Source organism: Sciurus carolinensis, chromosome 13, assembly GCF_902686445.1.
Source record: "Sciurus carolinensis chromosome 13, mSciCar1.2, whole genome shotgun sequence".
NCBI lineage: Eukaryota > Metazoa > Chordata > Mammalia > Rodentia > Sciuridae > Sciurus > Sciurus carolinensis.
This window is the reverse complement of record NC_062225.1, coordinates 65,022,941-65,036,689: the sequence shown is the minus strand read 5'-3', so window position 1 is coordinate 65,036,689 and position 13,749 is coordinate 65,022,941. Positions and strand designations below refer to the sequence as shown.

General features: G+C 37.8%; 1 protein-coding gene across 5 annotated transcripts in view; it reads right to left on the bottom strand.

Annotated features, from left to right (window-relative positions):
* Window positions 1-959: 959 nt before the first annotated feature.
* Fez2 (fasciculation and elongation protein zeta 2) overlaps window positions 960-13,749 on the bottom strand; it is a 49,491-nt gene continuing 36,701 nt past the window's right edge. For 3 of the 5 annotated variants that reach the window (XR_007104734.1, XM_047523148.1, XM_047523150.1), the window contains 2 exons: window positions 4,457-4,522; window positions 960-1,867 (listed from right to left, as the gene is read on the bottom strand). Coding sequence is in view for 3 of the 5 variants with exons in the window: in XM_047523148.1 (XP_047379104.1) it covers window positions 1,851-1,867; window positions 4,457-4,522 (83 nt within the window). In the remaining 2 variants the exon portion in view is untranslated. Of the gene's footprint in view, window positions 1,868-3,083; window positions 3,115-4,456; window positions 4,523-13,749 lie in introns of all 5 variants that reach the window. The other 2 variants (XR_007104735.1, XM_047523149.1) reach the window with 1 other exon arrangement.

The window sequence follows — 13,749 nt, the reverse complement described above, 5'->3', positions numbered from 1 at the left end:
CTGAATTTTGACTGTGACTCATTGCATGAGGTCAGGTGTGGAATTTTCTACTTGTGGCATCTGTTCAGTGCTCAAAAAGTTCTAGATGGTAAAACATTTTAGATTTCAGGCCAGGGATACTCAACCTGTATCAAATCTACTTCAGCATATAAGAAGCATTTGATGGAAAACCCTACAGCTGTTTATTGCTAAAGAAGAAAGTATATACCAAACAAAATCAGAGAAACCTAATTACAAGGGCACTCTGAGTTGACAGGAAAAGATAGGTGGGAGAAAGAAGCCTTACATATATATCAAAAGCTTCAGCTTCAGATGATTAGCTATAAACAGAATATGATTGAATCTGTTCAAGAAACACATCCCTAAGGACCTTTGTTGTACTATATATAGTCCCTTATACCTAAATGTCTTTGGTATGGGGCATGATTTTTACAAATTCAGGTAAAATTGCATTTAATTTTTAATATTGTATAAGTATGCATCTTCATCAATTTGAAGGAAAATGAAAAATTATTCACATGTTCACCATCTACTAAGACATTAATAAAACAAGGAACCATCCCTCAGGCTCCACATACCTCCAGATAATGACTGAAAAGCCAGGCTGGCACCAGACTTCAAACCAAGCCACTACCTCTGCAGTCACAGCACCTCAGTTACTGAGTGGAGTAAGGAATGTAGACACAGATGCTTCAATTTAAAAAGCCCCCTGGTAGCAGGTTCCATATGGACTCTTGCTACACACAGGTTGAGGGTGAGCTACACAACTAGCAAAAAAAAAAAAAAAAAACAATGGCTGTCACTCCATGGCAGCTCATCATGATCTGGAAAAGTCCCTCTCCCCTCTTTCCCACCATGATTCATCTAATCAGGGATCACCACTCACAAACGGTAGTGCAACTAATCTAGCACTGCAAGGGAAAACAAAAGATGCAACAAAAAAACTCGAGGCTCTTTAACACACATTATTTTTTAAATTTATTAAATGCCATTGACATGACTGAATCTGGCAAAACTGTTAATGATTACCGAAGTACTCATGAGTAGCTGTTTCTGGCATCCACACTGGAGGACAGTACACAAGCATGAATAAATCAACACAGTGATGGGAAGCGGGCAGTGCAGCAGCATTCGGTTTCTTAAGCACCTTTAAGGACTCAAACTCCTTTTGTACACATTTTCACAGACACATGAAAAAACATTGGAACATCTAAAGTGAATGCAAGTTTCTGAGAGTGGCAGATGGTTAAAGTGTGAACAGTGGTGAAAAGCAGCAAGCTATAAAATCCGTCATCTTCAACAGTGGTGATACTTACTATTAACTTAAGCCAAGTAATGCATATTCCAGTGCTGCTGCTTCAAAACAGCCCACATTTGTTAAGTTTCAGTCTCTCTGGACAATACTGATAGGTAACATTTATATTGACAGTTCTCTTATTAAAAAAAAAATCAGTGTGTGTTCTTGCCATCACCGAAGAATAGCTATAAATCTCCTAATGCTTTCATCTAGTTCTTCAGTGCAGTTTAGATGTAGAAAGCCATAAAAACACCAGGCATACAGTCAAGTTAATGAAAAATGTAACTGTCCAAGCACAACTGATATTCCTCCACTAAGTTAAGAGAACAGTTCATAACTTAGATTTACCAAAAGAACATCTCTAGAATTCAAAAGAGTGCCATAGTTCTTTTGGTTCTATAATATAAAGATTTAGTGAAGTCATGATCTATTAATACTGAATCACAAACCCAAGGTCAAGTGTGCTGGGTTTCCAGTAGCAGGAGGGTCATAGTAAGCAGCTCTCAGAATGTTACAGAAATGGGGTTCATAGTCCACAGAAGGTAACACTGCTCTAGGTGGGACACAGAACTAGGAAAAGAAAAAGAAAACTTTAGGTAAGGATGTATCATTTCTATATATTTACAACAAATACATTTTATATACATTTAATATGTATATAAAAACCACCATTTTTCTGTAATGATTGAACATTAATGCGAGGATCTTCAAATAGCAGAACTTTTTAAACATTTTCAGAGGCTATACCTGAAAAGTTCTCTCAAGACACATTCATTAGAATTTCCCAGAAATGAGACACCAAAAGGCCACGTCTCCAAGGGTGCCACAGAGAGATACAAGCTTGTAACTGTAGCCCTGAGGCTTGTAACGGCACAGGCAGCCTGGTGAAGTCAAAGAAGGAGGTGAGATTCTGCACACATTTTTATTCTTATGTAGGATAGCACAGCGGCAGCCAGACCCACAGTTACTTTGGTGTTATTGTTGACGGGAGGAAGCAGGCTACAAAGGGAGAAGTAAGCAGGGGTGAGGAGAAGCTGAATTAGCCCCCACAGCACCCATCTATCCTCCTAGGGCCATGTAAGGCCCTTCACCTTCTCTCACTTCTGACATTTGTATTAAAATTAAGATTAAAGTATATTTAGGCAGTCAAGTCATGGCCATCTGTGTTAACGATGAAAGTCCAGCCACACAAGGGGCCGGAGCATTGTCCCCTTGAGCAATGTCCCCCTCCAAGGCAATGTCTTATTACTAGTCCTGGAGGAAGGACACTGAACAGGCTGTGAACTTCCACGATGGTTGGAATGGAGCATTTTACATTGCCCCCATCAGCACCTTCTCCCACTCGCATTACTCCCACTCCATTTTCTGGACCACAGAATCACTGCAGGAATCTAAGTCCTGGCTTCTTTGCCACCCAGTCCTCACAGCACAGAGCCAAGACAGAAGCACAACACATGCATCACCAGTTCAGCAGGAGCAGGTGAGGTATGGACAGACCGGGCTACACACAGGAGCCAGAGGCCTGAGCAGGAGAAGCGGAAAGGCTTGGTGCTGCCTCCCTAGGCCATGGGGACAGCGTCACCATCAGGCCTAGGTGTTCAGAGTGAAGAATTAAAGACCCCTTTCCCCCATAGCTCTTCCATGCAGGCGAAGCTAGAGTATAAGACAGCTGGAGAATGCTTCCAGAGCGCTCTGCCCTGCAACAGTGTGCAGAGACCCATTAATTAAAACGAAGACATGTGCTTTAAGTTTGTCTCATTCCTGTTCCACATCTAGAAGAACAAACCTTCCATACCAATCCAGCTTTCATACCAATGCTAGCACAACACAAAAGCAAACAAAGATGTCAGGTATGAAAAATAATTCAGAATTTAATACAGAGAAAAGCCATCCATCAGAAAAACAGCAAATTTTAAAATCCTGTCAATTCAGTCTTTTCCACACCCGTGTCAACCCACTGACAGCCAAGTCATGTTTTTACATCTGTTGAGCCTCCCACAGTGATACTTGTAAAATTATGAACTCGGAACGCCCTCCCCTCTTTATTGAGGCTTTGGCTGAAGGAAAGACCCATCTGAGATATTGCACATCTCAGAAATGCTACCCTTCCTTAGGCTTAGTTGACAGAGAAGAGAACCCAAAGGAAAATGTTACTGAAAGAGGATTCCTCAATTCTGATCAAACACCACAAGATGTGTTTTGTGGTATTTTCAAATATTTTGCATGAATAACTGTGGCTTTAAAAATTTTTTTTTCATTGAAAGGTACTAGTTTTCCCTATAACTGAAGAAGCTCTTCAGTCCCCTTTATCATCCAAACTTTTGCTCTTTCCTCAGCAAAGTGATATCATAAACTTCTCCAATCTTCTTCTGTCTCTTCAATATTTCTACCCTCTGATCTTGATCTTGTTCTTAAGATTTCTGGCTCATTTTTCACTGTCCTGGACTCAGGAAAGTCATTATTTTCTATTTTCCACTCCCAGCCCTGCCCTGACACCAGTCTTTTTTTGGGTTCCCCCTGGCATCGTAACTGTTTGACTGTTTCTTCCCTCATCTGTCCTCAATGACCATCTGTCCTTCTCCCTTTTTTACTGTCCCCAAAATGACGAGTCCACTCTTCTCAAACTCCCAGGGCCAACATGCCCACACCTGATGCCCTTGTAACTATGGCAGGATCTTACTAATTTCTCTACTGCCTCCCTCAATGTTGTTGTGCTTTGGGTTTGTTGTTGTTGTTGTTGTCGTTACATATGAGGATTGAACCTAAGGGGCTCTACCACATCCCATCTTTTTTACATTTTTTATTTTGAGACAGGGTTTCTCAAAGTTCCTGAGTCTGGCCTTAAACTCGTGATCTTCCTGCCTCAGCCTCCTGAGTTGGCGCGATTACAGGTGTGTGACACTGTACCCAGCTACTTGCTGCCTCAATGTTTATAATTCAGCTGAGGAGATCATTTCCAGTTCATGACCTCAAACGAAAGACAAATTTTAAATAACCATAAGATTGGTAGAACACATTAGTCATGGTATCTATTGTCACTCGTACAGTAAGATTAATAAGTTGTGTGTTGGGAAGTTTCAAATTTATTAACAAGCTTATACATTTGCTGACTAATCAAAACTTCCCAATCACTGTTCACGATACTCTCATAAAACTCACCTTTCAGTATGTAGTCAGTTAATAAGCTGGGAACTTTTTCACTGTCCTCCTTCATGGCATGGAGAACTGAAAAATAAAGGAGAAAAGGAAAAAGGCAACAATTTAAGACCCAGATAAAGAATATTTAATTTCAAATACTAAAGATTTAATTATATAACTTATTCAGATAAATTAAAGATTGTTTGCTAGATAAGGAAATACACCAGTAAAGCCTCAAGAATTTTAATTCAGTAAATTCTGAGAGTTATTTCCCTGATCTAAAATTTATAAACACTTGAGGCAAGAAAGAGGAATTAGATTATTTACACAAAGTCTGTTTTGTCATAAATAGTGAAAGTGAGTAGCTGGATGATCTTGTGGATCAGGAGGAACTCAATGCTGCCAATCTCATGAACTAGACAAACTACAGGGATAGTTAGCTATGCTCTTCCAGGAGCACATCTATCAGACTTCTTGGAAACTTTTTTTTAAAAAGATCAAAGGGAAAGATGTAAGAGGGCAGACTAGAGGAAGGCTGCATTCCAAGATGCTCCATGGCTTCTGGATTTAAGCAGTGGGAGTAATGTTCAGCAGGGTGGTGAAAGAGGGAATTCACTAAAATTCAACATTGGACTGTCACAGTTGCTCAGAGCTCTACTCAGAAATTTGCATGCACTGAACATAGAATAGGGACGAGCACACTGGAACCAAGCTGGCTGCAGCAGTAGCAGTAGCACTGACTGATTCACTGCAAAGGGGAGGAACAACAGAGAATTCCGACAGACAAATTTGGCACAGAAAAACCTGTAGGTTAGAAACACAGCCTGAACTCAGCTGATCCAGAAACAGCACAGCAAACTGGTGTTTGAAAAGTGCTCTGTTTCTCAACTGGTAAGCACAAAGCTAAGGCGGGAGCCATCTTGAGGAGGCCACTCTGCAGCAGTTGCTGTAGAAGCCGGGAGATACAGCAGACGCTGCCACACTGTCCCAGCAAGGGCCTACCGTGTGGCCGAGAGTGCACCTAACAGAAGGTGAGTGAAACAGGCACAGAGAAGATTGTACCCAGGTGGGGTCAAGTCAGAAAAATGAAGGGGAGTGCAATTTGCTTTCCCTCTGAGTCTGGCAGTTCAGATGACCAGCTAAAGAGGGTCAGGAAAATGAACAGGCAGGCGTGACTACAGAGGACGGAGTCTGGGAAGGCCGTATTTGTAGCAGCACAGTGTAGAGGAATGGCCCCATGAGTAGAACTCTAGAGAGGTTCCTGAGATCCAGACTCCCAACAGAGACAACCTCTGCCTGACCCTAGGGGTGTGTTGCTCTAATCTCTCCAAAGCAGAGTCCCTAAGGCTTCACTAGACCAAATACCAGAACTCCCTTCACAGAACTCTGCAGCAGCTCCACTCCACGAGCTCTTCCATCTGATCTGTCCAGGCAAAACTCCAATCAACAGTACTTCCATTCCATCCTACCTTATTCTGGTGAGAAGGTAAGCTGAGAGCTATTGCAATCAGCTTCAGTTTTAGGTCGCTAAACAGAAGCAACACAAAAAGTAAGGGATTAAACCGCCCTGCCGCTTGTTCTTTCTCTCTCCCTCAGTATGTAGTCCAAGAAGAAATGGAAAGAAGGACAGCTGGACATAGGCAGTGACCATTCATCCATCCTGTCTTGACCACCTCACTGGAGAAAATTCTTTCATTTTTCACTAAAAATTTTTTTTTTGTTGTTTTGTGCACTTGCTTTGCTGACTGGTTTGTAGATAATATACATGTACATATTTCCTTTTTTCTTATTTTTAGCATTTTTTTTTACAATAGTTATTCTTTTCCTTGTATTTTCATGGTTAGGGCTCATGGTTTATTTTGGTATTGATTTATTTTGGTTTTGCTTATTTCTCATTCTCTTTTTTTTCCCCACTAACAGAGAAATCCTCTTGTTCCCTCTTCCTTTTTCTATTTCTCTCCTTCTTATAGCCATCACTTGCTACATCTCTTCTGCATTCTCTCTGTTCACATTCAGAACATTCTAAACTTTCTTCTACCTGCCTATTGCATTTTCTCTTCATGAACTCTGCTTTCACAATCTTTTGAACTATTTGGTTTACAAAACTCCTGCCCCTGCCATTCATGTTGTTGCGTGTAGATGGTATGGTTGATACCTATTGTTTATTTTAATGCCAGATCTAGTTCAGGGCTATTTATTATTTTTGCTGCTGGCAATTGCTGATCCCACCATTTCTGTTTTTGTGGTAATGTTGTAGATGTCACAGTAGCACCAGGTATTTATTTTAATGTTGCATACTATTTGCTTTAATTATTGCTATTGTTCGTTTCCCCCTTTTCTGAGAGATGCTGAGATCCTACAGGAACACTACACGTTCACAGGGTAGAGACTCTGTTGCTGAAATAAACCCAGCCAAAAGACAGTGTACCTTGCTCCATGCAAAAATTATCCAAACTCAAATTTCAGCTCTATTTTAATACAAAAATTAGAAGGAATAAAAACCCCAAACTAAGGACCAGGTGCCAAGCTGGAATGGCTAACGGGGCCCTCAGGTCCCACCCACAGACAACCACTCCTACAGCAAAAAGAAAATGAACACAAAGACTGTGGATATCACACCTACAAGGGGTCTCAGTCTAAATAACTCCAGGACAGTTTGGCAAGAGAAGTCTGTGCCCTAAAAAGGTTCACACATCAGAGTGAAAGAGAAAGCCATCCCACTAGATGCATAAAGCCCAATATAGGAATACAAGAAATATGAAAAAAATAAGGTAACATGATGCTCCTAATTCACCAGCAACTGACTTCAAAGATACTGAAGTGAAAGAAACATCAGACAAAGAATTCAAAAGAATGATTATAAAAATGATCAATGAGTTCCAAGGCAACACAGAAAAATAAGTGAATTAATTTAGGAAGTCAGTACAGGATATGAATGACAAATTCAATAAAAGGAGACAGAGGTATTGAAAAAGAACCAGACATCTGGAAACAAAAGACCCAATAAATCAAGTGTTCAATTGAAAGTCTAACAGTGTATACCATGCTGAAGACAGAATCTCAGAACTGGAAGACAAAATAACAAGCCTTGAACATTAAGACAACATTAAAGAAAAGAAAATAAATAACCATGACCAGAATATAGAAAAACTCTGGGACAACATTAAGAGATCAAACATAAAAATTACTGAAGTCAAAGAGGGTTGTGAGATGCAGCCTAATATCATGAAAATAATAACAGAAAATTTTCCAAACCTTAAGAATGAGAAGGACATCTAGATATAAGAGGCATTCAGAATCCCAAATAGAGAAGATCAAAAGAGAACCTCTCCATGATACTTTATAATTAAAACACCTAACATACAGAACAAGAATTTTAGAAGGCTCAGGAGAAAAACATCAGATCATATTTAAAGGAAAGTCAATCAGAATTATTTCTGATTTCTCAGGACAAACTCTAAAATTCAGGCGGACTTGGAATGATGTGTTCCAAGCCCTGAAAGAAAGTAACTGTCAACTAAGATAGCTATATCCAGAAAAGCTATCCTTCAGAACTGAAGGAAAATAAAAACCTGCCAAGATAAGCAGAAATTAAAAGAATCCATGACTACTAAACTGACACTACAGTAAATACTTAAAGAAATACTTCACACAGAAGAAATCTAAAACAAATCCCAGAGCCACAAATGGACAAATCTTGTTTAAAGATTAGCTAAGCAAATGAGAAACAGGACTAAATTAAACATTTGAAACAAATCAAAATGGCAGGAATTAATAAACTTCTCTCCATAATAACACTGAATGTAAATGGTCTCAATTACTCCAATTAAAAGACATAGGCTGGCAGAACAGATTAACAAACAAGACCCAACTAGATGTTATTTGCAGGAGACTCACCTTACAGGCAAAGATAGCCACAGGTAGGAATAACTACTTTCAAGTCCAAAGAAAGCAGACTTCAAGCCAAATTTAATCAGAAGAGACAAAGAATGTCACTTCATACAGGTAAAGGGAATGATTCAACAAAAAAATATGACATAGTGAATGTTTATGCCCCAAATGTTGGTACACCTAATTACATAAAACAGACACTACTCAAATCAAAGACTCAGACCCCAGTACAACAATAGTGGGTGATTTCCACACACCTCTCTCACCAATAGATAGGTCATCCAGACATAAGCACTCTTCAGGGTTAACAGACAACTATAGAATATTTCATCCAACAACAGTCAAATATACTTTCTTCCCAGCTATTCATGGAACCTTCTCCAAAACAGACCATATTTTAGGCCACAAAGCAACTCTTAGCAACTACAAAAAAAAAAAAAAAAAAAAAAAAAATTGATAATTTCTTACATCCTATCTGATCACAATGAAATGAAATTAGAAATCAACACCAAAAATACCTACAGAAACTATATAAACACAGGGAAATTGAACAATACACTTTTGAATAATGAATGAGTACTACAAGAAATCAGGGGAGAAATTTTTAAAATATTAGAATCAAACAAAATTAGTGATACAACTTATCAAAACCTATGAGACACTGTGTAAGCTATTCTAAGAAGAAAGTTTATAGCTATGAGTGCCTATATTAAAAAATCAGAAATATCCAAATAAACAACCTCATTAATGATGCATCTCAATGCCCTAGAAAAACAAGAACAAACCAATTCCAAAATCAGTAGGAGGAAAAATAATTAAGAATAGAGCCAAAATCAATGAAATTGAGAATAAAAAAAATACAAAGGATCAACGAAACAGAATTGATTCTTTGAAAAGGTAAATGAGATTGATAAGCCCCAGCTAACCTAACAAAAGGAAAAAAAAAAAAAAAAGATGATCCATAATAATAAAATTAGAAGTAAAAATGGAGAAATCACCATAAACATCACAGAAGTCCAGAGGATCCTTTAGGGACTGTTTTGAAATTCAAAAAATTTGAAGACTTAGAAAAAATGTATTCAGAAATATACAACCTACCAAAACACATACAACACTTCCAAATCATTCCAAATCACTCATACCAAAACAAGATAAAGACACATCAAGGAAAGAAAACTACACACCAATATCCCTGATGAACTTACCTGCAAAAATCCTTAATAATGTTGTTGAATATGATTTGCTAATAATTCAACAACACTGAATATGGTCAAGATTATACATCATGACCAAGGTGGTTTTATCCCAGGGATGCAAGGATGGTTTAACATATGCAAATGTAATTCATCACATAAATAGAAGAATAAAAATCACATAGTTATCTCAATAAATGCAGAGAATTTTGATAAAATACAGCACCCATATATGATAAAAACACTGAAAAAACCAGGATGGAGGGAACCTCTACATCATAAAGGCAAACTCAGAGCCAACATTTTAGGGAAAACTGAAAGCATAGCCTTTAGAATCCAGAACAAGACAAGAATGTCTACTCTCACAATTCTTATTCAATATAGTACTAGAAATTCTAGCCAGGACAATTAGACAAAAGAAGGAAATAAAAGAGCTAAAAATAGGAAAGGAAGAAGTCAAATTATTGCTGTTTGCACATGATGTGATCTTATACTTAGAAGATCCAAAAAGCTCCACCAGAACATGATTAGAGCTAATAAACAAATTCAGCAAAGTAACAGGATACAAAATCAACATACAAAAATCAATAGCTTTCCTATACACCAACAACAAATCTGGAAAAGTGTTAGGGTTAGAGTTAGAGTTAGGAAGGGGGGCAAGAATGGAGGAAGGAAGGACTGTATAGAGGGAAAAGAGGGGTGGGAGGGGTGGGGGGGATGGGAAAAAATAACAGAATGAATCAAACAACATTACCCTATGTAAATTTATGATTACACAAATGGTATGCCTTTACGCCATGTACAAAGAGAAGCAACATGTATCCCATTTGTTTACAATTAAAAAAAGAAGAAAAACAGTAAAAAAAAAAAAAAAAAGAAAGAAATCAAGAAACCAATCCCTTCACAAAAGCCTCAAATATACATGCATGTGCACGTATACACACACACACACACACACACACACAAATCTAACCAAAGAAGTAAAAGAGTCTACAATGAATAGTACAGAACACTGAAGAAAGAAACTGAAGACACAAGAAGATGAAAAGACCTCCCATGTTCATGGATAGGCAGAATTAATACTGTTAAAATGGCCATACTACCAAGTGCAATATACAGATTCATTGAAATCCCCATCAAAATACCAATGATGTTATTCAGAGAACTAGAAAATCAGTCCTAAAATTCATTTAGAAAAATAAAATACCCAAAGAGCCAAAGGAATTTTATGGAAAAAAATAAATCACAATGCTGGAGGTAATGCAGCATTGACTTCAAATTATCCTGTACAGCTACAGAAACAAAAGCTGCATGGTACTGACATAAAGAGAGAGACACAGACCAATGGTACAGAATAGAACACAAAGAGACAAACGCACACAGATACACTCATCTGACCTTTGACAGAGGTGCCAAAAACATATTGAGAAAAAACAACCTTTCTAACAAATAGGTGGGAAAACTGGTTATCCATATGTAGAAGAATGATACTATCCTCTCTCACCCTGTACAAAAGTCAACTCAAAATGGATCAAAGACCTAGGGATTAGACAAGAAACTATACCAACTCTTAAAAGAAAATGTAGGGTCAACATTCCAACATATAAACACAGGAAACAACTTTCTCCATAGGGCCTCTAAAGCTCAGGAGATAATGCTGATGGGATGACATCAAATTAACAAGATTCTGCACAGCAAAGGAAACAATTAAGAATGTGAAGAGAGAATGGTAGAAAATCATTGGTAGCTACTTGTTTTAGTCAGCTTTTTCACTGCTGTGACCAAAAAAAAGAGCTGACAAGAACTAGAGGAAAACTTTATTTGGGGCTCATAGTTTCAGTTCATTGATAGCTGGCTCCATTCCTGGAGGCTCAAGGTGAGGCAGAACATCATGGTGGAAGGGTGTGACAGAGGAAAGCAGCTGGGAATATGATACCAGGAAGCAGAGAAAGACTCTCCACATAACAGACAAAATATATACTTGAAAGGCACACCCCAATAATCCACCTCTTCCGTCACACCCAACCTGCTTACAGTTACCGTTCAGTTAATCCCTATCAGTGGATCAATGCACTGATTATAATCCAATCATTTCACCTCTAAACTCTTTTACACGGCCTCACACATGAACTTTTGGGGAACACTTCACATCTAAACCATAACACTACTTTTCCGACAGGATTAATATCCAGAATATATAAATAACTCTAAAAACTTACTACTGAAAAAACCCAAATAATCCAATTAATAAATGGGCAAATGAACTGAACAGATACTTGTCCAAAGAAGTACAAATAACCAACAAATATGTGAAAAAATGTTCAACATTGTTAGCAATTAGGGAAATTAAATCAAAACTACACTGAGACTTCACTTACTCCAGTTAGAATGGCAGCCATCAAGAATACAAACAATAAGAAATGCTAACAAAAAAAAAAAAAAAGAAAAGAAGAAAAGAAAAAAAAGAAATGCTGGAGAGGAAGTGAAGGAAAAGGAGCACTTTCATACGATGGGATTGTAAATTAGTACAATCACTATGGAGATCAGTATGGAGGTTCCTCCAAAGACTAGGAATGGAACCCCCATTTGATCCACCTATACACTTCTTGATATTTATCCAAAGAATTAAAACCATCATACTACAGCAATACAGGCATAGCCATATTTATAGTAGCACAATTTGCAATAGCCAAACTATGGAACCAGCCTAGGTACTCATCAATGGATAAGATATGGTATATACACAATAGAGGGGTTTTTTTTTCACTTTTTAAAATTTTTTCTTCTTATATATGCATGACAGTAGAGTATATTTTGACATATTACACATATATGGAGTATAACTTATTCTAATTCATATTCCAATCTTGTGGTTGCACATGATGTGGAGTTTTACTGGTAATGTATTCATATATGAACATAGGAAAGTTATGTCCAATTCATTCTACTTTCTTTCCTATTTCCATCTCCCCTCCCTTCCCTTCATTCCCCTTTGTCTAATCTACTGAACTGCTATTCTTCCCTCCCCACCCCCTTGTTGTGTGTTAGCATCCACATATCAGAAAGAACATTTGACCTTTAGTTTTTTGAGATAGGCTTATTTTAGTTAGCATGATAGTCTATGCCATAATTTTATGCTTCTTTAAGTCTGAGTAATATTCCATTGTATATATATGGCATTTTCTTTATCCATTCGTCTGTTGAAGGGCACCTGGGTTGGTTCTATAGCTTAACTATTGTGAATTGAACTACTATAAACATTGATGTGGCTGTGTCACTGTCATATGCTGATTTTAAGAGGTAGGGTAACTGGATCAAATGGTTGTTCCATTCCAAGTTTTCTAAGGAATCTCCACGCTGGTTTCCAGAGTGGCTGCACCAATTTGCAGTCCCACCAGCAATGTATGAGTGTACCTTTTTCCCCACATCCTTGCCAATATTTATTGTTACTTGTATTCTTGATAATTGCCCTTTTGACTAGAATGAGATGAAATCTCAATGTAGTTTTAATTTGCATTTCTCTAACTCTTAGAGATGTTGAACATTTTTTCATCTATTTGTTGATCATTCATATTTCTTCTTTAAAGTGCCTGTTCAGTTTCTTTGCCCAGTTATAGATTGAGTTATTTGTTCTTTTGGTGTTAAGTTTTTTGAGTTCTTTATATATCCTGGAGATGAATACTCTACCCGAGGTGCAAGTGGCAAAGATTTTCTCCCATTCTATAGGCTCTCTTTTCACATTCTGGATTGTTTCCTTTGCTGTGAAGAAGCTTTTTTGTTTGAGTCCATCGCATTTATTGATTCTTGATTTTACTTCTTGTGCTTTAAGAGTCTTGCTGAGGTATTTGGTTCCTAAGCCAACTTGATGGAAATTTGAGCCTACATTTTCTTCTCATAGGCAGAGTCTCTAGTTTAATGCCTAGGTTCTTGGTCCACTTCGAGTTGAATTTTGTACAGGGTGAGAGGGGTTCAATTTCTTTCTGCTATATGTGGATTTCCAATTTTCCCAGCACCATTTGTTGAAGAGTCTATCTTTTCTCCAATGTATGTTTACAGTACCTTTGTCTAGTATGAGATAACTGTAATTATGTGGGTTTATCTCTGTGTCTTCTATTCTGTTCCACTGGTCTTCAAGTCTGTTTTGGTGCCAATACCACACTGTTTTTGTTACTATAGCTCTGTAGTATAATTTAAGGTCTGGTATACAATGAAGTTTAGCCATAAAGAAGA